The 24985-nt window shown below is 37.5% G+C and overlaps 2 protein-coding genes across 6 annotated transcripts; both read left to right on the top strand.

Moving 5' to 3' along the window:
• Window positions 1–5121: 5121 nt before the first annotated feature.
• LOC107765888 (plant-specific TFIIB-related protein 1) lies at window positions 5122–9246 on the top strand. 2 transcript variants are annotated; one of them, XM_016584584.2, is made up of 4 exons: window positions 5122–5803; window positions 7719–7877; window positions 8148–8745; window positions 8851–9246. In XM_016584584.2, the coding sequence occupies exons 1-3, from the start codon at window positions 5219–5221 to the stop codon at window positions 8718–8720; spliced, it is 1317 nt and encodes a 438-aa protein (XP_016440070.1). In that variant the 5' UTR covers window positions 5122–5218; the 3' UTR covers window positions 8721–8745; window positions 8851–9246. The 2 variants fall into 2 exon arrangements, with proteins under 2 accessions (XP_016440070.1, XP_075106002.1); XM_075249901.1 differs by having other exon boundaries at window positions 8148–9246.
• Window positions 9247–21551: 12305 nt separating this feature from the next.
• On the top strand, window positions 21552–24277 carry LOC107765889 (F-box protein At5g49610-like). 4 transcript variants are annotated; one of them, XM_016584587.2, is made up of 2 exons: window positions 21552–21652; window positions 22943–24277. In XM_016584587.2, exon 2 carries the CDS (start codon window positions 22957–22959, stop codon window positions 24037–24039), a length of 1083 nt encoding a protein of 360 aa, XP_016440073.2. In that variant the 5' UTR covers window positions 21552–21652; window positions 22943–22956; the 3' UTR covers window positions 24040–24277. The 4 variants fall into 4 exon arrangements, with proteins under 4 accessions (XP_016440073.2, XP_075106003.1, XP_016440072.2 ...); XM_075249902.1 differs by lacking the exon at window positions 21552–21652 and adding an exon at window positions 21717–21756; XM_016584586.2 differs by lacking the exon at window positions 21552–21652 and adding an exon at window positions 21799–22012.
• The last annotated feature ends 708 nt before the right edge of the window (window positions 24278–24985 follow it).

Raw genomic sequence — 24985 nt, forward strand, 5'->3', positions numbered from 1 at the left:
CAAAGTATGCCAGAGGCATTTGCTTATCCAAAGAAAGTAATTATATTCTCACTGCAAATGTTCCTATTAGAATAAGTCCTAGAAGGACAAAGTCTATGGTACGCTTAAATATTGGTTTCAAATAAAATTCTTGATAAAGAAGATAAGCAAATGATCATAATAAGGAGGCAAGTGATCTAGAAGATCACATGACATAACACTTCAAAAAATCTCAAGAGAGATTCAGGTACCTGAATATATGAATGAATGGATCTCTATATTATGTCTATGTGAAAAAAATATTGGAACCGATATAAAATGTTCGTCAACGACATCTATCATAGCGCTAAGTATAGATGAGGATCTTAAGTCTGTCGAATATAGATACAAAAATATTGGCCAAATAAAAGAGACACAATTCAAATAGAATTGGTTTCATATGAAAGACATGTAGTTTTGGACATGTAGTTCAAACACTTGAAAGTATAAAGTCAATGATATGTGCAATCAGTTTTTGATATATTATTTGTCTAGCATGACATGAAATTTGATATGCATCTAATTAAAGTCTATTATATGACTTATATGACTTAATACGACAATCCTTGAAGGATTTAAATCGCTTAAAGCATATAGATTTCTTGGTCATGATGTACTACATCCTAAGTACAATTTGTGCACATTTGTATCTTGCTATAATTATACGCATGGTAATGTGATAGCGAGAATTTTCAAGGTGCAGCATATTCAATGGAATTAATATGGGTGATTTATTCACCAAATCTTTGCCGACGTCAACCTTCAAGAAGCTAGTGTACAAGACTGGGATGCGAAGGCTCAAAAATGTGAATTGATGCTCTCATCGGGGGGCGGGGGGGTAATTACGCGTTGTACTATTTTTCCCTTATAAGGTTTTGTCCCACTGGGTTTTGCTTTTAAGGTTTTTAGTGAGACAACCACAAGGCGTATTTCTAAACATGTGTACTCTTTTTCCTTCTCTACAATTTTTTTCCCATTGGATTTTATTTTAGTTAAGGTTTTAACGAGGCACATTATCTGTTTGATAGACATTCAAGGGGGAGTGTTATAAATAGTATTTTATTTATGGTGAATGTCTATATTTTAGAGACATTTTAGGGTTTGTTACTTGGTGGCTAAGTCACTTTTTCCCTGTAAATAGAGGGGTTCTATTCCATTGTAATTGATCCCAAATCAATAAGAATCCTCTCTTTGTTTTTCTCTGCATTACTCTTCTTCTTCTTTTATTGCTTCATAACAGTTCGTCTTTTTTACTATTTAAAAATAAATTTCACACTGAACAAAATAGTTATTTTATTAATATTCTAATATTTAAAATTTTAAATTCAACTAAAATTTTATTTATTAAGACTTTCATATTTAAAATATGGTACAAGAAGTCCTAATATTTAGGATATTAAAATCGACTAAAATTTTCCATATATAATTTGAAGACCTAATATTTAGGTCCAATAAAAAAACTAATTTTGATGTTGAAATACGTTTTAGGAATGCAAATTTCAAATTTTTGGATTCAAGTCATTTTTAGGAAAATTTTGAAGACTTACTAACATTTTTTAATTTGACGAAAACAACTAAGTACTTTTATTAATCTTTTGTTATTTTTTGGTCTATCCATTATACTACAACTTGAGCCATATAAGGAATTCAGAGTAAAATAAGCAAAATACGACTAATATAAGGGAATTAATTTATATTTATTAGTAATCAAAAGACTTTAAATAGGTAGAAAACTGGTGAATTTATTAGTGATATGAAATATCTATAAATCTATATATATATATTAAAGCAAAAAAGTTACCATATATAATTAATATTATGGTTAAGCCAAGTGGCAAGCTAATAAATGTCAATTGTATATGGTAACTTTATTCTATATTTGACTATTTTAGTTAAATACAAATATAATATATATATATATATATATATATATATATATATATATATATATATATATATATATATATATATATATATATATATATATATATATATATATATATATATATATATATATATATATATATATATATATATATATATATATATATATATATATATAAAATTCGAATTTAAATTAAAAATAAAATTTATCTTTTTTTTATCATGTACATACTTAATTCGGTTAATGATCATACGCAATCATGTTAGGAACTTTTGTTATTTTTATAATTATTTAAATACTACTTCGCCTCTAACAAAAATAAAACTACTCCAAATAACTATAAAACTCTTTCACATTTAAAATCCTGTAAGTATAGTTCTTTGAAATACTGTAGCTATATTTGAATTAAAATGAAATTCTTTTAAAATAAATGTAATATATAGGGTACATGTCTATGTTTATCTAAATAACAAAAAAGAGTTTACAAAACCAAATAAAAGTTTACTTACATATATAATAAAGTAAACATACATGCAGGAGAAAGAAGCTCACAAAATCAGTCAATATTAGGAAAAAAAAGTTGTTTCTTTTTTTTTTCTTGAAGAATATTTGTTTGAAGAGTCAATTTGCATAAATGGACATCAAACAAATAACAAAACTTTGGCTATACAATTGCTATCATTAATTTCAATTTAGCACATTCAAGAAATAGAAGGGTATAAACTGAACCCCTTCATTTAGATGTAGTCAAGCCAATATTACAAGGGTATAATATTTTTTTCGTTGAAGAATATTAGTTTTGAATCATTATTATGCGAAAGGTTTTTTTTTCAAACTCAACAAGAGATAAATTGGTTTCTAATTGATAGTTTCTATAACGACTTTTAAGTGTAACAAAGAGTATATATAAAGAAAAAATTGGTATGACGTGAAATATTTTTTTAAAAAAATGTAAATAAATTATTTCGAAAAAACTCTTTACTTTTTTTTAATTCAAAGATAATAAAAAGATAAGATATTTTTGAACATTAGTAGAGAGTTTTAAAATTATTATAATAGAAGTTATATCATGGATAAACTCAAAAAACCAAAAATCTGGAATATTTACATAATATCCGGCCATATTTATTGTTTACTTTTTATAGCTAATATAAATAGATGATATACCGATAACACACGAATATACACATATTATATATGAATTATATATAAATTACACATAATTCAATTATTTAATTTAAGTGGTTGGGTGAGCACCTATTTAGGCTTATTAGATAAAGTCAAAAGAAAAATATGAAATAATTTCAACCAAAGACTAAAAGTATAACTAAAGTTTATATGTAGGCAATTTTTTTTTATTAAAACTCATCTTTTTATAGTGAAATAAATTAATTTTTTGTAATAAAAGAAATAATGACATAGAAAATAAGATAAAAGAAAATAAATATTGAAAAAAAAGTTAGAAAGATCTAAAAACGAATGTGTCCTATATATTATCTGCAATAGAAAAGTTACTCCCTCTGGTACAATAGTAATAAAATTATCACTACGAGAATTGAGAAAATGTTAGTCTTTTTTCATGTAGTGTTTCTTAATTAATATCCGACGATTATCTATAATTATTTAGAAGGTTTAAATATTAAGGTTATTTACATATAATTCAAATAACTCAGATATTTAACATGATTAATGTCAAATATCTAAATTCACTAGCTAAAGAATTTTTTTTATATTTTTAGATAGCCAACTAAAATGAGTTTTGAATTAAGAATAATATTTTCAATTACATTATTATAAAAATAATTATTATTGAAAAATAATATTTTAGAAATTGAAATTTTAAGAAAGAAATATTTTTTTAAGAGATATCAACACACAAAAAAAGAGTTCAAGTAATATTAAAAAAGTTAAGTTTTATCCAAAGAGTCATTCATTGTCTCAATATTTAATTGTTTTGCCATAAATATGAGTTATTATTTTGCTTTCTCACTATTTTTAGGATCCAATGACATCGGCAAGAATGATATAAAAAAAATAGAAGAAATTGTTAATTTTTTACATGTATTTAATATCCAATGATTATCTATATTTACTGGCAATTTTAAGATTATTTACATACAATCCAAATAACTTAAATATTTGACATGATTAGTGTCCGTGCATCCACGCGAATACTAATACTAGTTTATTTTAACAACAAGAGCTCCAACCAAATAAATAATTGGTTAATCTCATAAATCACATTAATTGTAATGACGATGAACGACTACAAGTACAGATCTATTAATTCTGAATTTGCACTAATCAATAAACTCACAAAGTTTACTAGCAAAATTAATTAAGTTTTGGTTGGTGGAATTGTACTTTTTTTTTAATATTTAAAGGTAGCAAATTTTATTGGTGTTTGGCATAGAAGGGAAAAATAGAAATAAAAGTTATTGCTTATTTTTTACTTGGTGATTTAAACTTTTGTTCTGTGTTATTATTAGAAAAGATTGTTGTCTAACTCATAAAATTAAAACCATGTATCAAAATTATTCAGAGTCGCAAGTTGAAAGCTAAATTTTTAATTAAAAAGGACTAAAATCAAATCACATTAGATCTTTGTTTAATAATAATAACTATGTGTATATTGTTTTTATCTATTACTATAAAATGTGCATGAACATATTTGTCTATCTTATTTTAATAAGAAAATATTCATATAAATTGAATATAATTGTAAAATTTAATAATTCATTAATTGCGCGCACCTTAAAGCTAGTACTTTAAATAGTAGCAATTCCTATACATCCAGTTAATTTGAGAAGTAATTTGTTTTTGATTAATTTTTTAAAGTCAAAGGTGTTTTTGAGCGTCAAATTTAACACATTATTTTTTTGGGAAAAAAAGAGAGAAAAATCTAAGACAATCTCGTTGATTGGCATTGAAATGACATAATTATCGACTATGAAGCTGTTTGGATTAATTAAAAAAAAGTTGGTCAAATTAATTTATAAAGTATTTTATGATTATTTTGATATTTAATATAAAAAAAGAGAATTTAAATATTTTTTATAATTTGATTTTAATAATATTAGCTTCAGATAACTTTTAAATTGAGTAACATAATGAAAGAAAATTTACATAACATTGCTGTTAGCATTTTGATATTTGATAAATTCCAAAATGCTTCTAAGTTGATAAATCATACTCATCAGCAGACTATAAATATTATTATTAAAGAGATGATAACCAAACTCTATAACAAATTATTGGTTCCAAAGTAGGACCACTACTCCAGCCCCCACACTTAACTAATTGAAGTCGAAAAAAATGCGGTGTCCGTACTGCTCGGCGGAGCAAGGGCGGTGCACCACCAGCACCAGCGGCAGACCGATAACCGAGTGCACATCCTGCGGCCGTGTAGTGGAGGAGCGATTAACTCAATCCCACCATCTTTTCCACACCCGTGCCCAAGATTCCCCTCTGTGCCTCGCCACTTCCGACCTCCCTACTCTTCCCATCTCCACCACTAACGACGATGAAGACCCATTTGAGCCAACAGGTTTCATCACAGCTTTCTCCACTTGGTCTCTCGAACCCTACCCAGTATTTGCCCAATCCTCCATTTCTTTCGCCGGTCACCTTGCTGAGCTCGAACGAGTACTTGAAACGACGTCGTCTTCCTCCTCCAGTTCGTCTACGTCATCCGTTGTTGTGGAAAATCTTAGGGCTTATTTGCAGATTATTGACGTGGCTTCTATTCTGCGGTTGGATTATGATATTTCGGACCACGCGTTTCAGCTCTTCAGAGATTGTTCGTCGGCGACGTGCTTAAGGAATCGAAGCGTTGAGGCGCTTGCTACTGCTGCTCTAGTTCACGCTATCAGGGAAGCCCAAGAGCCAAGAACTCTTCAGGTATGTTAAATATGTATCAAGCTCTAAGCTATGCTTTTGTCTGAACTAAATTCAGCTTATTGGCATCTTGATAAATATTGCTGTAACGAATATTAGCGGAGAATATATTGCGTGTACTGTATCGTATAGGAAAAAGAGTTAACGTGTTCGGTATGACAGAAAATATCTTCTGGGAAGTTCTAAGTTACTGGAAAATAAAATATTTTCAAACAAAAGGGAGAAATGGTTTTCTTAACTTATTGGTGGAAGTCATTTTTCTTTTCAAGTATCACAACCCTCGCTTTCTTATATTTGCTTAAATCAACATGTAGATATGGTTTTCAATCTCGAATGCTAAAAGATTCACCAAACTAGTATTGCTATACCCATGGGTGGAACTAGGTAGAGTGAAGCTTTATCAGAAAATTACATTACATAAATAGAGTAAAAATAATCTTTTTTGGTTATATGTGAGTTGTTGAATCCCCTTGACATGAAAAAAAATTCAAGTATAGTAGTAAAGAGGGTTCAAAATTGCTTTAGGTCATAGGAATTATGGTTTCCCCACTGGTTATACCTGTCATCTGCCTTGTATGATTATCATATGTCACCTATTTTATACCCAACCAACACCAGAAGATTATTCAAAACATGATATTATTAGGTAAAATGCTTTTCAGATCTTCCATGGAAAAGATTTTGTCTGTACCAAACATTGTTAAAAGTATGTATTGTAGTCTCCCTATATGTTCTTGGACAATCTTTACTTTATGAGCTAGCTTTTAGACTGAGTTAAACCTAAGGTCCATTTTCTTGAGAAACACACCAGAACTTAGTTCTCGTCTTATTGGACATTGGTTTATCATTTCAATCAATAGGTACAGAATTTTGGGTTTCTCATAACATGATCTGATTTCAGTGAAATCTTTGTGACGTTCAGCTCATTGGATGTCACTATTTCTTTTCTGGTTCTCTTATTCAAGCTTATTTCCATCCGAGGGTTTATTTCAATCATGATAAAATTTTACCTTCTCCTAACCTCTCTCTTTCATTTACTACTTTTCTTCTTCTTATTTCTTGTTGGAATTGAAAGATACCTTATGTCTTGGAAATCAGGAGAAGAGAAGAGAAAAGAAAAGTACAGCGAGGGTTAACAGTTGAGAAAAGGGAGGAAATATTTGATGGGCAAGGGAACTTTTCTCTTCCCCTTCTTCCCACTGTTTTTTTTCTTCGTCTTCTTAGGACCAAAAAGGGTAGGGAAAATCATGTACTTTTCTTTTTTCCTTTTTTCTTCCCTTCACTAGTTTGTGTGAGTACAGTCTGCTAAACCTGGAATTACAGCATATTTGCAACAAAAATACCCTATGAAAGTTTGATCATGAGCACTAAATCTGCTGATAATTATAAAGTGGTTAATAGGTATCTGCTCCCTAGTTCTTGTTTAATTTCTATAAGCCAAACAAAATGGTCATCACCTGACACCTTATGAATCGAAAGTTGCAGGATATGCTGACCTTGCAGGTTACTATCGTTGTCGCTTCTTTGTCTCAGAAACAACTCTTATGGTCAAGGGCTTGTGTTTAAACAGATCAACTTTGTTGATACTTGTTATAGATAGATAGTCTCAAGATTGCAGAATTGTCATTCTTGATACCATGCTATGCGAATATTGGTATATGGTAACATGAGAAACCTTGGAACACCTGGATCTGGGTCTGTCCATCGTTATTAATTGTACCTTGTATACCTTGTTTAACTTGAAATAATCAAACATTCTTTTTTAGATAAGAAAATGTTGCCTTTCAAGTTTTATTTTTCCCACTATATGCTTATCTTTTATATCCGCATGTTAATCTGGCATCCATTTCATAAACTTTATAATGCATGAGAATCTGATGTTTAAAAGCTTCTCTAATTTGAATTATTTGATAACTAGGAAATATCGGTTGCAGCAAATTTACCTCAGAAGGAAATTGGGAAGTACATAAAGATACTTGGAGAAGCTTTACAACTCAGTCAACCTATCAACAGTAATTCTATATCAGTCCATATGCCAAGGTTTTGTACACTTCTTCAGCTGAATAAATCTGCTCAGGTACCTAGCTGGTTCATTGAAAAGCTAGTAATCAGTTCGCCTTGGTCAAATCTAGAGGCTAGTGAAATTAACAAATTAATCAACTAGTATCCAAAAGAAAAGTTCTCTCTTTTAGCGATCAATTTGTTTGAGACTACTAATAATAAATCGTCTCATGTCGGATAGTTCACTGTGTTTATCTATTTCATCAAGTTAGTGTTTACTTATACTTAAAGGTTCCTTTACATATACTAACACTTTTGGCTTCATCTTGCACGACAATTGCCTTAGGAGCTGGCAACTCACATTGGTGAGGTAATCATCAATAAATGCTTTTGCACACGAAGGAATCCTATTAGCATCTCCGCTGCTGCTATATATTTGGCCTGTCAACTGGAAGACAAGCGGAAAACCCAGGCTGAAATATGTAAAGTGACTGGACTCACTGAGGTTACTCTTCGTAAGGTTTACAAGGAGCTTTTGGAGAACTGGGATGATCTCCTACCATCAAGCTATAAACCTGTCGTTCCACCAGAGAAGGCTTTTCCTACAGCTACCATTGCTACAGGCCGTTCATCGACACCTAGAGTTGATTTAGTTGAAGGAACTTCGTCTGAGAGGGACAAGCCTGCTAAACTAGGCGATTCATTAGATATATCCCCCCAGATCAGAGGCATGGAGGACCCCCATAGCAAAGATAATGTCCATACAACTCAAATATCTTGGCCACCACCATTTTGGAAGGCTCAAGTTCCTGTTGAAAGTGGCGTTACAACAGCTACAGAGAAGAGTCAAAGTGCTACTCAAGAAATGGAGATCGATTTATTATTCAAGTCTCAGGAAGATGCACCATTGCATCAGTAGAAAAAACTGCTTCTAGTTCTTTGAGGTTAGCCAGTTTTCTTGTCAGTTGCAGCTTCAGCCTTCAGTATCACCTGGCTTTAATCCAATGCTCAAGATGTACCATCACAAAAGATTGCCTCTAACCCTGCAGATAGAGGAGCCACTAAGTCAGCATAAAGAGGCATATGTGGTCGGATAAACAGATAAGCAGCTGCTTTGGGAAGAGGACAAGAGGGAGGAATAAGGAATTGTTCATACAAAAATACCTCCGAGTAAATTTCAGTCGGTACTCTCCTGGAGCTTTGAGCGGCCAGTTCCTTAAAGGGGCATTTTTCTGCATACTCGACAAGTCTGATTTTGCCTTCTACTTATCGTAATCCTTTCTAATAAGCCACCGTTAGAATGATAATGACATTAGCATTCTACTCTGTTCCAATTTGTCGCTATTTAGTTGTAGACTGTGTGCACCCTATAGTAAGTAGTTAATGATTTAAGACTACCAAGTTAATGATCAATTAAAATGGCCAAGAAACTTTTTATTCTCTCACGCATTTGGCTTGGAATATTCTCTGGTACCCAAGTATCGACTGCAGCTGGTGATATTTTCTTTCATCTTTACGTATGCTTCTTCATTCATGGTATAAAAGTGGAGAAAGGAAATCTTAGATACTCCCTTTCCATGATTTTATTTGCCATATTGGACCTTAGGTAAGAAATTCGCTTGCTTTGAAAGTTTCTAAGAAACACAGTAAGGGGAAAGGAAAGATTTGGTGATACTTCAATGTGATACAAGATTGTTTGGTTTTAAGGACACGTGATTTCACCTAATATCAATTGACGATATGAAAATCAATGATAGAAATTAACAATGAGATAAAGCAAACCAGTGTTGAAACGTAATTTAGCCCTCGAGCTTGAATGCCCTCAAACTGGTCGGTGCCCGAATAATTAAGAAATAAGCAAGCTGATGAACAAGAATATAAGCTAGACAGACAATATTGTATTGCTTTGAAATGCGTGAATGTAAAGTGATTACAAAATGATTAGAACCCTCTTTATATAGTAGAAGAATCCTATCTATGGTACAATTCTAATTGCGGAAGTAAATCCCATAATTAGCCTAAACAACCGCCCTTGATTTGATCAGTTCCGAGATTACCGCCATGATCTTCGACCAGTCATGAATATCTCGCCTTTCCGTTATTATGCAGTCATCGATCTTGCCCGCTGTCTGTCCCATTTGGCCTCGATCTCAACAAGCATCTCGAATCCCGAACTCGGTACCCAGTCTTCGTGGCTTGGTGCCTAGTCTTCGATCCTTCACCCCGGTCCCGGTAAATCAGTAAAATCAGATGGGCCCGATTTTAGCCGTATACAAATAGTCCTCTCGTTTTTTGGAGTGTAATGACAAGAAATGAATTGAGGCTTCGAATTTGCCCTCGATTTACCATGAGGTAAGCATCGTGACGTAAGCGGCAGAGGCGACCGAAATGTCCCGTTGGTTCGTATATCGAGGCATTAAATGCATGTCAGTTACTGTCGGCCATTATCGATTCTGAACCGTCATCTTCATCCTACAAATGCACTTTCCTTCTCTTTGCCCAAACTTTACTCTTAATCTTTGCTCTCATTTTCAAAGCTTTTTACATCCTTTAAGTTTTTCCGTTCTGCATAATCTCCAGGTTTTGTTATCAATTTTCTCTCAAAACACCAAGTATTATTCTCTTCTTCTTTCTTTAAACTCAAACCCAAAATGGCGAAAACATCCAAAACTGTGCCGTAGAAAGAAAAAGCTTCCCCGTCTTAGCCGACCGACGAACAACCAGCGGCAGAGCCACTCCCTGGAGAATTTTTTCCTCTGCCGTGTATCCTTGACTCCAATTTCAAAGTTGAAAAGACCTCCTCGGTTCTGGGCCGATGTGAGCCGATGTCGAGGTACATATGCACAATCATCGGTGGCCTTTTAAAGCAAGTTAAAAAGGACTGTAACTAGGTAGACAAGCACGTGGTGGTGCCCTCGCCCGAAGAGTCAATCACTACGCATGCGAAGGGTTTTCAGTGTTTACACCTACCCTTTCACATTTGGTCCCCCTAGATCCAATCAATGTGGACTTCTGCAAGAGGTACGAGGTCACCCTCGGCCAGATTCATCCTTCTTTTTGGAGGATAGTGACACTACTTCGATTTTTTGTGAGCAAAGTCAAGGGGCTTCCTTTCACCCTCAATCATCCCATTCGTCTCTATAGCCCCTGACTTTATCGAGGTGGGCTAACAAAACTTCAACGTCGGTCTACGAAGGCGGTATTCTTGAGCACGGATGAGGACAAAGACCGGGGTTGGATGGGCCGATTTGTCCGAGTGAAGACCTCGGACCTGATCCTAGCCGAGAGCATATAAAACGTGAGTATAATTCCACCTTTTAACTTCTGTTTATTATCTTCTCTTTTTTCATCCTTTCTTACCGGTGTTTTACTTGGTGCAACTGTTGCTTGGATGTCGGGTGCTACTCCCAATCTAGAGAATTGGGTCAGGAGCTTGGTATCAACGTCTACACATGCTGAGCGTGTATGGCGTGAATTGTCGAAGGGCCGATGGGAGGACCAAAACCATGGTAAGTTGTCACATATCTCGACAACCTTGATCGTTCTCTGAATTTCTCCTCATACTTGTTTTTCTTTTACAGGTCTCGGGAAGGATGTGCCGATGAGGCCTCCATTTGGCAAGGAGGAGACTTTGCCCCCGGTACCGAAACCGGTGAAGTATAAGAAGAGAAAAAGGGTCTCAACCTCCAAGGATCCAAAGCCCAAGAAAAATTTGGCTCATAAGCCAAAGAAAGACACCGTCACCCTGCCTGTAGAGGTAGTTCAACGACTAAGGGAGGAAGAAGAAGAAAATGAAGACGACAGCTCCGAGCTGGTGGGCCAAGTGAAGAGGAATACCGAGGCCCCAAAGACCTCTGAGTCGGTAAGGGTTGAAGAGATTCCGCCTCGAACCGAGGGGGTCTTGGAAGAGGACTCGGGCAAAGTCCCCAAGTTGTTGGAGACCGAAGATGTCTCCCACCAAAATAAGCAGTCGGCGGGTATGTCCGAAGGGGCTGGTTCCGAGGCCCCTCGAAATGAAGAGAACGCCCCAAGTGACTCACTTGGGACAATAGAAATCAGAGGCTCCCCGCTGCTTCCTTCACTCTCAGAAGGGGAAATTCGAGAGGCTCAGTTCATGAAGGCCCCTTAGGTAGAAGGCGCCCTCGGAGGGTAGGACCTTTTCGAAGTTTTTTTTGCTGGGGTAGACAATGTCGCTGGCTTGAATGACTTTAAAATACCGAGGAGGTTCTTGGGAGAATCTTCCTCGAGTTTCAGACTGACCAGCCAATTTTCGGCCCCCGGTGTCGATTCCGAGTGCAAATGGACTATTATTATTACGCTCCCGAAGGATGTACGAGTTTTTGCCCTTTAAGGTCTAGTCACCGAGGGACATGAAGCTCTGATAGATGAGGTGGGAGCACCGTGTCTCTTCAATGAGGCCCAGCAAGCTTTGAATCGGGTAAGCCCTAACTTTCTTTGTTAACATCGGTCTTCATACTTGTGTTTTTCTCTCCTTGACTAATTCTTTTCCTTCTGTTTGTGCAAGCCTCAGTACTTCATCATGAGGCTTTGTTTAAGTCTCGAAGAGAGTTGAGCCGATATGAGGCTGAAATTCAAGGGCTTACCGAGGAGAAAAATGCTCTCAGGCTTCTCGGTGAGCTAAAAGAAAAAGAAATAAAAGGCCTCCAAGCTGAGCTGGTCGTGGCCCAGAAAGAACAAAGTGAACTGACCGAACGGGTAAACAAAGTCTTAGACTCTTATGATCTCGATTTGGGAGTGATGGCTAATGATTCGATCTCACAGGTCCAGCGGCTGCATGAAACGATCATGCAACTCCGAGGAGAGGTAGATGAGGTGAAGGCGGAGACTACATTATGGAAGCAAAAGGTGGACCGCCTTGCCTCAGAAAAAGAGGCAGCTCGAGCTCAGTTATCCTCAACCGAAAGCCAACTCCAAGGCATGGAAGAGAAGAACTTAGAACAAGTCAAGAAAATTGAGGAGCTACAGGCTCGGTTGGACACAGAGATTGCAGCGGTGAAATCTAAGGCCGAGACGGCTAAGGCCGATGCTGAGGCAATCGTGGTTGTCTACCAATCTGACGCCAAGGCCGCTCAAACTCGATCAAAAGAAGTTGTCGATGCTGCTCAGATTCGAGCATACTCGGTTGCCAAGCATGTCGGGTGCCAATCTCGAAGAGAGACTCTTGAGGAGATTCACGCTCGCGGCTTTGACCTTGCTATTGAGATCGAGAATGCAAAAGAGCTTAAGGCTGAAGCCAAAGCATTGCTCTCTTCTGGTGATGATGATTCCGGGAGTGGAGAAGGCTCTGAGGACAAAAATGCTGCTTCTAGAGAAGATTAAGTGTTTAGGGTATTTTTGGAAATTCCGATCGGGCCGTGTTGCCCTTGTAAATAACTTTTTGATATATAAAAGGTCTTTTCTTTCCCTTTCCTTTCTTCTTTACTCTATTTTATTTATGCCTTATGAAATTGCATTCATAGGTTAGAGGTTCAGGCGATTTGGGCCGAAACTAACTAATGTCGAGTCTTGCTCGAACTCGAAGTAGGATAACCTTTAGGTAGTAATTAAGTGAGGATGATCTCTCGAACTCAAAAATAACATGGCCCTTAGGCCTTTTGAATTAGGCTGGTGTGACCTTGAAAGAATGGCTTTTTTCCCTTGTTGGCTAAAAAAATTAACCATATAGAAATTTCTTATGCCTTAGCATGAAATAAGGTTGTTCGAACAGTCTGGTACCCTTTAGGGTTTACGAGGGTTGATGTTATCGAAACCCTTTATAATTTTGCTGAGGGTAGCCCTTTTAACCGGTTTTGTGAAGATATTAGAAAGCCTGTTTCATTACAGAATTCGGACGTCTCCGAACCGTGTTAGTTTGGCTGTAGCCTTTAACTTGGATTTTGCCTCTTGGGTTTGTTTCCCGATTACACTTCGAACTTGTTCGAACTGTCAGTCCCCGAGTGGGGTGGCCGTGGCCTATAAAAACAAGGGTTGCCTTTTTATGGTCTTATGATCTCGAGATTTTAGCAGTTCGATTACATTGATTTTTTGGACGGTAGTCCCCGAGTACAGGGTAAGTTGTTTGAACTTCAGTTGTGATCGGCCCTTAAGCCTGTTTCCACAACAGACCAAAAGTATGAAATTGTAAAGTAAAAATTTCTCTGATGCATGAAATATTTGGCAAGGAAAAATACTTCTCTCAATAGATTATACATGAGTACATGCTTGCCTTTAAGGCTCGAGTAATCTACATGGAATTTGTTCATTTGACCATTTGGCCCTTACAAAGCTTTACCTATCGATACCCTGTCGGTACGAAGTATCTTCCTTGTAACAAAGTCGACATCCGAGGGTGATGCCCCTTCATTATTCGAGGTTGATTGTAATAAAGCCTCGGATACTGTTGAATTGCTCTAAATTAGCACGAACAATGGTTTCCTTATTAAAGAGTGCAACGCGTGCTTTCAAACCTAAGGACTTTGTGATGAAGAATCCCTTGATGTCTTCGGTTGAACACCTGCAATTGGTTAGTATAAAATTTAGATGAAAATGGAGAAGGTCGTACCTTAGCAGTAGTATCGTTTGAGGAGTGATACGTTTCAATTGTTTGGTAATTGCTTGCTGTCCATCGTGCCAAGTTTGTAGGATCCCTTCCCGACGATGTCAAGGACCTGATACGGTCCCTCCCATTTTGGGCCAAGTTTCCCTTTGTTTGGGTCTCGATTATTGAGGGTGACCTTTCTCAGAACTAAGTCCCCGGTTTTAAAGTGTCGAAGATTGGCTCTTCGGTTGTAATACCTCTCGATCCGTTATTTCTGTGCGGCCATTCGAACGAGGGTGGATTACCATTTTTCATCTAGTATTTCGTGGCTCATATTCATAGCCTCGTAATTTGACTCTTTCATTGCATACCAAAACCTGAAGCTAGGTTCCCCGACTTCGACCGGGATCAGAGCTTCGGCATCGTAGACTAAAGAGAACAGTGTTACCCCTGTACTGGATTTCGACATTGTTCGATATGCCCAAAAGACCTTGGGTAATATTTCTCTCCATTTTCCTTTAGCTTCGTTCAATCTTTTCTTCAGATTTTGGATGACGGTCTTGTTTGTTGATTAGGCCTGTCCGTTCCCACTAGGATGATACGGCGTTGATAGGATCCTTTTTATTTTGTGGTCTTCGAAAAACTTTGTCACTTGCTACCGATGAATTGCTTTCCATTTTTGCATACGATCTCGATAGGCATTCCAAATCGGTATATAATGTGGTCCTAGATGAAATCTATGACTTTTTTTCTCTGACTTTCTCGAAGGCATGTGCTTCAATCCACTTAGAGAAATAGTCAGTCATAAACAGAATGAATTTTGCTTTACCTGGGGCAGATGGTAGAGGGCCGACGATATCTATCCCCCATTTTATGAATGTCCATAGGGATAGGACCGAGTAGAGTTGCTCTCCGGGCTGGTGGATCATCGGCGCATACCTTTGACACTAGTCGCACTTTCGAACAAATTCTTTAGTTTCCATTTCCATATCGGCCCAGTAGTATCCTGCTCTGATGACTTTGTGAACTAATGACTCGGCACCAGAATGATTTCCACACGTTCCCTCATGAATTTCCCGTAGAATGTAGTCGGTGTCTCCTGGTCCCAAATATTTTGCTAATGGTCCATTAAATGTTCTCCTATATAATGTTACATCATCGGCCAATGTGAACCGTGCGACCTTAGTGCGTAGAGTCCTCGATTCTTTAGGATCCGATGGAAACTTCCCATTCTTTAGGTATTCGATGTACTTATTCCTCCAATTCTAGGTTAGACTTGTGGAGTTTATTTCGGCGTGTCCTTCTTCGATTACTAACCTCAAAAGTTGTACGACAGTCCCCGAGCTAAGTTCATTATCTTAGATCGATGACCCCAAATTTAAAAGGGCATCGGCCTCACTATTTTGTTCTCGAGGTATGTGTTATAGGGTCCATTCTTTAAATCGATTTAGAGACACTTGCAGTTTTTCCAAGTACCTCTGCATTCGATCTTCTCGAACCTCGAAAGTTCTATTGACTTGATTTACCACAAGTTGGGAGTCGTACTTGGCCTCGATGACCTTCGCTCCCAAGCTCTTAGCTAACTCTAGACCTGCAATCATGGCCTCATACTCAACCTCATTGTTAATTAATTTCGAAGTTTTGATAGACTGTCTAATTGTATTACCTGTGGGTGGCTTTAAAATGATGCCTAGCCCGGAATCCTTCACGTTCAAAGCGTCGTCCGTGAAGAGGGTCCATACCCCTGATGATGTACCCGATTTTAATAATAGTTCCTTTTCAACCTTTGGTACGAGGGCTGGCGTAAAGTCAGCCACGAAGTCCGCCAACATTTGAGTCTTGATGGTCGTTCGGGGTTGATACTCGATATCATACCCGCTGATCTCGACGGCCCATTTGGCCAATCGACCCAAGAGTTCGGGCTTATGTAAAATGTTGCGAAGGGGGTAGGTGGTTAAAACAAAAATTGGGTGACATTGAAAATATGGTTTTAATTTTCTAGAGGTGCCTATTAAAGCAAGCGCTAATTTTTCTAAGTGTAGGTATCGAGTCTCGACTTCACCTAGGGTTCGACTAGCATAATAAATAGGAAATTGTGTACCTTGCTCTTCTCGAACTAAGACCCCACTTACCTCTATCTCTGAGACTGCCAAGTATAAGTAAAGTTGCTCGTCAGCCTTTAGGGTGTGAAGCAATGGTGGGCTCGACGGGTATCGTTTGAGTTTCTCCAAGGCCTGTTGACATTTTGGGGTCTATGTGAAATTGCTCTTTTACTTAAGCAGTGAGAAGAACCAGTGGCTCCTATCTGAGGACCTCGAAATAAATCGACTCAGGGCGACTATGCGTCCTGTTAACCTTTGTACAACCTTGACATTATCAACAACTATGATGTTTTCGATTGCCTTGATTTTATCAGGGTTGATTTCGATTCCCTGATTCGATACCATAAAGCCGAGGAACTTGCCCGAACCAACCTCGAATGCGCATTTCTCCTGGTTAAGCTTCATGTTGTACTTTCTCCGTATGTCGAAGGTCTCCTGCAAATATTTCAAATGGTCCTCTGCTCACAAGGACTTAACTAGCATATCATCAATATAAACCTCCATTGATTTATCTATTTGTTCTTCGAACATTCGATTTACTAGGCGTTGATAAATAACACCAGCATTTTTTAGTCCGAACGACATTATATTATAGCAAGAAGTGCCGTATTTAGTGATGAATGAAGTCTTTTCCTGATCCTCCGGGTTCATTTGTATTTGATTGTACTCGGAGTAGGCATCAAGAAAACTAAGGATCTCGTGGCCGGTCGTGGCATCGATCATGCGATCGATATTCGACAAAGGAAAAGAATCTTTAGGGCATGCCTTGTTTAAATCCTTATAGTCTACGCACATTCTTAGTTTATTTCCTTTTTTAGGGACTACGACTACGTTTGCTAGTCATTCGGGATACTTTACCTCCTGAATGGACCATATTTTGAGAAGTTTGGTTACTTCGTCCTTGATGAAAGCATGTTTAACCTCGGACTGGGGTCCCTTTTTTTGCTTTACCGTTGACTTTGTTGCATCAGAATCGTTAGGGATTATGAAGTTTCGAGGTAACATATAATCATCATCCTCGAAAGTTTCCTGCTCCTCTGATTGGGCCGAGGCTGGCGACTGTGGTTGCTATTTGACTTCTTGTTTTCCCTTTGACTCCGATTTCTTTGTTGATGAAAGCACCGATACTGGTACTACTTCATCGATTCCAAACATTTCTTTAGCGAGGGTTGTTTACCGTACACCGTTTTGATTCCTTCTGATGTTGGGAACTTCAGGACCTGATGAAGCGTCGAGGATACTGCCCTCATGTTATGGATCCAAGCCCTTCTGAGCAATGCATTGTACCTCATGTCGCCTTCGATCACATGGAACTTTGTTTCTCGGATGGTCCCAGCTACATTTACTGGCAAAATGATTTCCCCTTTCGTGGTTTCACTTACCATGTTGAAGTCGTTAAGTACCCGAGCTGCGGGCACGATTTGATCTTGGGAGGCCAAGTTTATCTATGACCCTTGATATAATAATATTTTCTGATCTACCTGGATCAATCAACACACATTTAACTTGAATTTTATTTATAAGGATAAATATTACCAGTGCCATTGTGAGGTTGTTCGATCCCTCTTGCATCATCGTTGTTGAAAGACAAGGTTTCTTCTGGCAAGTAGTACCGAGTTCGCTTCTCCCTCGTGATTGTCACCTTGGTGCGTTTAAATATTGGTCCTTGAGGGATATCGACCCCACCAATGATCATGTGAATTACATGCTAAGCCTCTTCCTGCTCATTCTGTTTGTTTGAATCTCTATTTTTGAAGTGGTTCTTGGCTCGATCTCTTAGGAATTCTCGAATGTGACACTCGTTGAATAAATGAGCTACCTCTTCCCTCAGCTGTCTACAATCTTCGGTTTTGTGACCATGGGTACCATGGTATTTGGATATTTGATTCGGGTTCCTTTGAGCTGGGTCAGTCTGTAGGGGCCTGGGCCATCTAGTATTCTTGATCTGTCCAATGGCCGATACAATACCCGATGCATCGATGCTGAAGTTATATTCTGATAGTTGCGGCGCTTCTGTGGGCTCGACATGTTTATTGAAGCCACTTTTACTCATGAGCCCCCAGGAGCTCTGTCCTCGATCATTGCTTCGATCATTTCGAACGAGGTTATGTCCTGGGCCGTCGCTTCTACGATCTGCGATGTATGGTTGATACCGATCTCTGTTCGATCGGGGTTCTCTGTCGATGTCCGTTTGAATTCTGCCGACGGGCCTATTTGGTAAACAGAACTGGAAGGGATTCCCAATTGATCATCCTCGACCTTGCTCTTCGATTGGTATCGATTATATACATCGGCACAGGTTACAGCTGGATATTCAATTAAATTTTGCTTTAGTTATCGTGATGCTATCGAGCTTCGTTCGTTCAAACCTTGAGTTAAAGCTTGAACAACCCAATAATTTATACATGGGTGTAGGTCCATGAATTCCATATGGAACCGAGATACGAATTCCCTTAGCATTTCGTTGTCCTCTTGTCTCACTTTGAAGAGGTCCGACTTCCTAGTCGTTACATTTACTGCTCCGGCGTGTGCCTTTACGAACGAATCTGCAAGCATGGCGAAGGAATCGATGGAATTGGGCGGCAGATTGTGGTACCATATCATCGCTCATTTCGATAAAGTCTCTATAAACTTTTTCAACAAAAACAGATTCAATCTCATCGTCTTCTGAGTCATTCCCCTTCATTGCGCAGGTACAAGAAGTAACATGCTCATTAGGGTCAGTGGTCCCATTGTATTTTGGAAATTTTTGGCATGCAGAATTTTTTCGGGATGGGCTTCAGAGCGCACTTGGAGGGAAAGGTTTCTGCACGAACTTCTTTGAATCCAAACCCTTTAGAATCGGTGGCACCTCCGGTATTTGATCGACCCAAGAGTTGTATGTTTCTACCTTTTTATCATTTGCCTCGATTTTCTTTTCTCCTGATTCAATCCGTTTAGTGAGCTCCTCGAGCATCTTCATAATAGCGGGGTTAGTCCCCGATTCAATGGCGTTCGATTTCTCTGGTACAAGTTCGGCTCTATGAACAACTTCTTGTGATGTCTCGAGCTCAATTCTGCTTGGTGCTCGATTCTAATTTTGGAGTTGCACTATCGCAGCTTGTTGAGTCTGTAGCATTTCGAATATCATTCGAAGGCTAATTCCGCCCTCTTCGCCGCTTTGTGCATTCTGATCGGCTGCTCGGGCATCTCTGCGGACACTATTTCCAAGGTCGACGCCCAAATTCCCATTAATGGCAATATGGGAGCTGACATCGACTGGGTTTACGGCAGGTGGTCCGTCGAGTTTGACTAGAGGTACTCCATTTCCCGAGCCGACTATGTTTTCATTCTCGCCATGAAGACCAAGGTCGTTGTCTGTGTGAGTGGGTGCTACTTGAGAGTTTGACATGTTGATTCTTGAAATCAAAGACACTTATGAGAACAAGCGTAAAGCAGTGTGTGGTGTGGGAATTAATACCAGGCAATCACTATTATCCTTAGCCTCACGATGGGCGCCAAACTGTTTACCCTTAAAATTGGATAACAATTAAACTTATAATGTGGTTTTTAAGGACACACGATTTCACCTAATACCAATTAACGAATATTGAAATCAATGATAGAAATTAACAATGAGATAAAGCAAACCAGTGTTGAAACGTAATTCATCCCTCGAGCTTGAATGCCCTCACACTGGTCGGTGCCCGAATACTTAAGAAATAAGCAAGCTGACGAACAAGAATATAAGCTAGAAAGTATTGTATTACTTTGATATGCGTGAATGTAAAGTGATTACAAAATGATTAGAACCCTCTTTATATAATAGAGGAATCATATCTATGGTACAATTCTAATTGCGGAAGTAAATCCTATGGTTAGCCTAAATAACCGCCCTTGATTTGATCAGTTTGAGATTACCGCTATGCTCTTCGACCAGTCAAGGACATCTCACCTTTCCGTTATTATGCAGACATCGATCTTGCCCGTTGTCTGCCCCATTTGGCCTCGATCATTACTGGCATCGATCTCAACAGGCATCTCGAATCCCGAACTCGGTATCCAGTCTTCGTGCCTCAATGCCCAGTCTTCGATCCTTCACCCCGGTCCCGGTAAATCAGTAAAATCGGGTGGGCCCGATTTTAGCCGTATACAAAGATAATTGGTTGCTCTATCTATGAGTAATCATTTAATTCTTTGCGAAGAGAATTTTCAGTTGTTAAAAACTTCTATCGTGCTCCCGTCTTTTTCGCTACCATCTTCCGTGGATGCGCCCTTCACTTTCCCCTCAAAATTAGCCCAACAATTCTTATCAAAATTGACGCCAATTTAATTGGGCGAAGTGCACAAGTTTTTTAAGCCTACTATTTAAAATATATTCGCAATTTGTAATATATTTAAAAAATTATCCAATTCACCAAACTTCAGTATCATGAATTTTTGAGTTGCTAATTTTAGGACTTAGTGTCCTAAATTTTTGAGCTACTAATTTGAAATTCAAGATTAGGCGTTCAATATTTCTGAACTGCTAATTTAAAATTCAAGACATAAGATTCAAATTTCTGGACAGGACACGGTGTCCTGAAATTTGAACCTTGAGGTTTAAACTTTAGGACGTCGTGTCTTGAAGTTTAAGCGAATGGCTAATCTTTAAATATAATGTAAACTGTGGATATATTTTAAAGTTTAAACAACTTAATAGCCTGTTTGGCCAAGCTTTTTTTGGGCCAAAAGCACTATTGGCCAAATATTGAGGTGTTTGGCCAAGCTTTTGGAAAGAAAAAAATGCTTTTGAGGAGAAGCAGAAACAGTTTTTGAGAAACAGAAAAAAGTAGCTTATCTCCGAAAGTACTTTTCTGAGAAGTACTTTTGAGAAAAATACACTTAAAAATAGTTTTTAAAAGCTTGGCCAAACACTAATTACTGCTCAAAAGTGTTTTTCAAATTAATTAGCCAAACACAAACTACTTCTCACCAAAAGTACTTTTAAAAAAAATACTTCTCAAAATAAGTTGATTTTAGAAGCTTGGTCAAACAGGCTATAAAGGTAGGCTATAAAGTAGTTACCCGGTGTCATTTTCACAATTTAATTGATGAGGAAAATTCAATTTTGGAGAAAAGAAAAAAAAGGAAATGAAAAAAGAACTCGAAGAGTCAACTCTAGTCTTCTTCAAAAGCCAATATAAAGAGTCCACAGGGTAGAAGTACCGACGCGATAGCAGAATTATTAAGGTATATTTTCTTCTTATCGCTCTCTTTTCCCGTTGATTTACTTTAATTGCACGTTTATCATTAATCGTAATCTTCAATAATGATCATTCAACTGTTCGCTCAATGTATATCAGTACTAAGAATCTAGGGTTTTATATGCTTATACGTAATTTGGGGTTTTCGTTTCGATCAGCTATTATATGGTTGTTTTGATTTGCTCGTAAGAGAGTTTGCTGTAACTTCATAATTGATTGATCCTATCTTATTCTGCGAAATTGGGGTTCGGGTTTTGTATACTCTAATTTTCGCAACTTGTCTGCTCCTTTTCGTGGAGTAGTCATATTTGTCTTTATTGCTGAATTATTTATGAATATATGTCAGGTAATTGTTAAGATTTAATAATTTATGCGCTGAGTTTCGCTAACAGAAGGCATTAAATGAAATTCTTTAAGAAAGAAATGGTCGTTTGGGCAATTAACTGTTATCCCTTCTTGTTTGATTTTTCCAAGACTGCTTTTTTCTTTTCTCCATCATTTGTTATTCTGCTAGCATATATTTTTCATTTTAAGTCCTGATTTAAAGAAAGGTTTACGGCTATAATCCTATTATACATAGTTTTCTCCATCTTTTATTGTTATCTTGGCTGAGTTGTTTGGAGTTGGTAGGATTAAGAATGTATTCTACAACTTTGGTTTAGAAACCCAGCAGGAAGAGTTGGAGGCATTGTGGTTATCATTAGTGATAGGAGATTGGGAAAAACTAAAAGAAGACTGATGTTGCATTGTCCTAACCTTTCAGTGACTAAACTGTAATTCCTGCTTTTTTTTTCTGGATGCTTCTTATGACTTTGTGGTGAAATTTGATAATTCTTTAGTATTTTTGTCCCCCCTGTAGTACTGTGTAGGTTTTGTCTTAGCATTTGCTGTACCAGAAAACGTATGCTTCTATGGTATAAGTTTCTGCATCTGAATAGGAAACAATTTTACTGCCTGAGATAGGGTCTGTTCCAGGTAAAACTAAACAAGAAGAAACATGTAAACTGGTTGTTGTATCTAGAAAAAGAACATGTTAAAGATTCTTTGTGGGAGATTTCATTTGCTTAATAGAAAAATAAGAGCACAACTGTAAATCTCCCAAAAAGAATCTTTAACATGTTTTTTTTAATTCTTATAAAAAAAGGAACATGTTAAAGATTCTTTGTGGGAGATTTCATTTGCTTAATAGAAAAATGAAACTAGTAGTTGCAAACTTTCTGAAGTGATTATTCGAATAATGTGTTCTATCATTAATTTGAGTATTGCTGTTTGACAGTGGAGCGTGCAATAATGGATCGTGGAAAAAGGCCAGGCCGGTCGCTTGCTGCACGGAATAATCAGATTTATATGGATCTTAAGGACATTGTCAGGGAACATGCCCTTCCCTTCCTGCCTGCCAAATCACTTTTCAGATTCACCACTGTTTGTAGGGACTGGAGACTCCAGATTTCCTCTCCATTTTTCGCCCACAATCAGTCACTTTCCTGTCGCAGTACATCAGGCCTCTTTCTCCAGACTCCTGGTGGTTCTCCTTCTCTCTTACCCATCGGCGCAAACTTTTGTGGGGTTCCAGATCCATTCCTTAGGTTTTTGCCTGAGCCTGTCGACATCAGGTCCTCCTCTAATGGACTGCTTTGCTGCCAAGGTCATGGAGCTGACAAGGCCTATTACATATGTAATCCCGTTACTCAGCAGTGGAAGAAACTTCCAAAATCAAATGCTAATCATGGATCAGATCCAGCAGTTGTGCTCTTATTTGATCCATCGTTGCTCAACTTTGTCGTAGAGTACAAAATTATCTGTGCATTTCCATCCACAGATTTTGGTGAGGCAACTGAGTTTGAAATATATTCCTCCAAAGAGGGTTCCTGGGAAATTGCCGGTGAGATCTGTTTTGGAGCTAGGAGGGTTATACCAAAATCGGGGGTTCATGTTAATGGTGTTGTTTACTGGATGACAACTGGTAGTATTCTTGCTTTTGATCTAACCAAAGAGAGGTCACAGCTCCTTCAAGACTATGTCGCTCGTGGGATTTTGGGGGCTTTTAGTGGAAAGCTCTGTAAGGCTAATGTCTCTGGTAATTCAATCATTGTATACGTTTTGGCTAATGCCCATTCAAATACGATGCAAATGGGAAGCAATACCAGAATGTGGTCAGAGAAACAGCGGATTGTTCTTGACAGTAAAATTGTTGGGGATGTAGCAAGGGACTACTCGGTCTTACATGTTGATGGTGATTTAATGGTGGTTCATAGCAGGGAAAGAGTGTATTCATATGACTTCAAGTCCCGTGCAACAGAAGTTATGAGCAATGTATCCGACATTTATAATATGCGATGCTTGCCCTATGTGAACAACCTAGTCTCTCTCTAATCTGCCTTGGCTGCTATAGAAGGTTCTCTTTGTTTGGAGCTGCAACCAGCCTATTGGGGAACACAAGCTGTCTTTTCAGAAGAATGCTTGTCCTGAGGGAATAATATTTTTGATGTTGTGTTGCAGTCTCTTATATACAGCATTGGCCCTTCTCTATTTATTAGACTAGTTTTCTTATTAGTAACTTATTAGAATTACAGTTTGTGGACTATTATCTTAGTGGAAGATCTTGTTCGAACTCCGTGACTACTACTTTCTTGTCTCTGCAAACTTTTATGCTCTCTAACTCCCAAGTGTTTTGTGCAGTTTAAACATATTCATGTTGTAGAATTACAGCTTGTGGAGTAGTGGATTGAGATAGGTGTTCGTCCTTCCGGTTACAACTTACTTGTAAAGGTAATGGACATAATTAATGGCAAGGCCTAAAATGACTTTCTACACGTATAATTATCGTTACACAATCATTTACCGTGCAAAACACACTGTCACACCCATATTCTTATTCCCTTTTTACTTACGATTTTACGAAGGACCAATTATTTTTCCAACTCACGTAATTGTGGCACCATCAAAGAGAGAACAAGTAGAAGAAAAATGAAAACGGCCCTCTATCGAGGAAACACAAAAAGAAATATAAGCAACTCGTAAGGTAAAAGTTGAAGGATCCATGTGTACGTTTCATGATTTTATAAATACATCTCACGTAATCTGATTTTTTTTTTTTGTCTTAATTAACCCTTCCCCAAAATATGTTTCTCAAATTTTAAATTGGCCTTCCTACGTATTCCTTTATATAGTTTATATTAATGTGACCCTATACTTTTCCTGTCACTAGTTTAGGTTGCATAAACTAGGGGTGTACAAAGAAAATCGATAAACCGCATAAAATCGATAATTCGAATCAAACCGAAAATAAAACGACGTGGTTTGATTTGGTTTGGTATTG

This window comes from Nicotiana tabacum, chromosome 3, assembly GCF_000715075.1.
Source record: "Nicotiana tabacum cultivar K326 chromosome 3, ASM71507v2, whole genome shotgun sequence".
NCBI classification, from domain to species: domain Eukaryota; kingdom Viridiplantae; phylum Streptophyta; class Magnoliopsida; order Solanales; family Solanaceae; genus Nicotiana; species Nicotiana tabacum.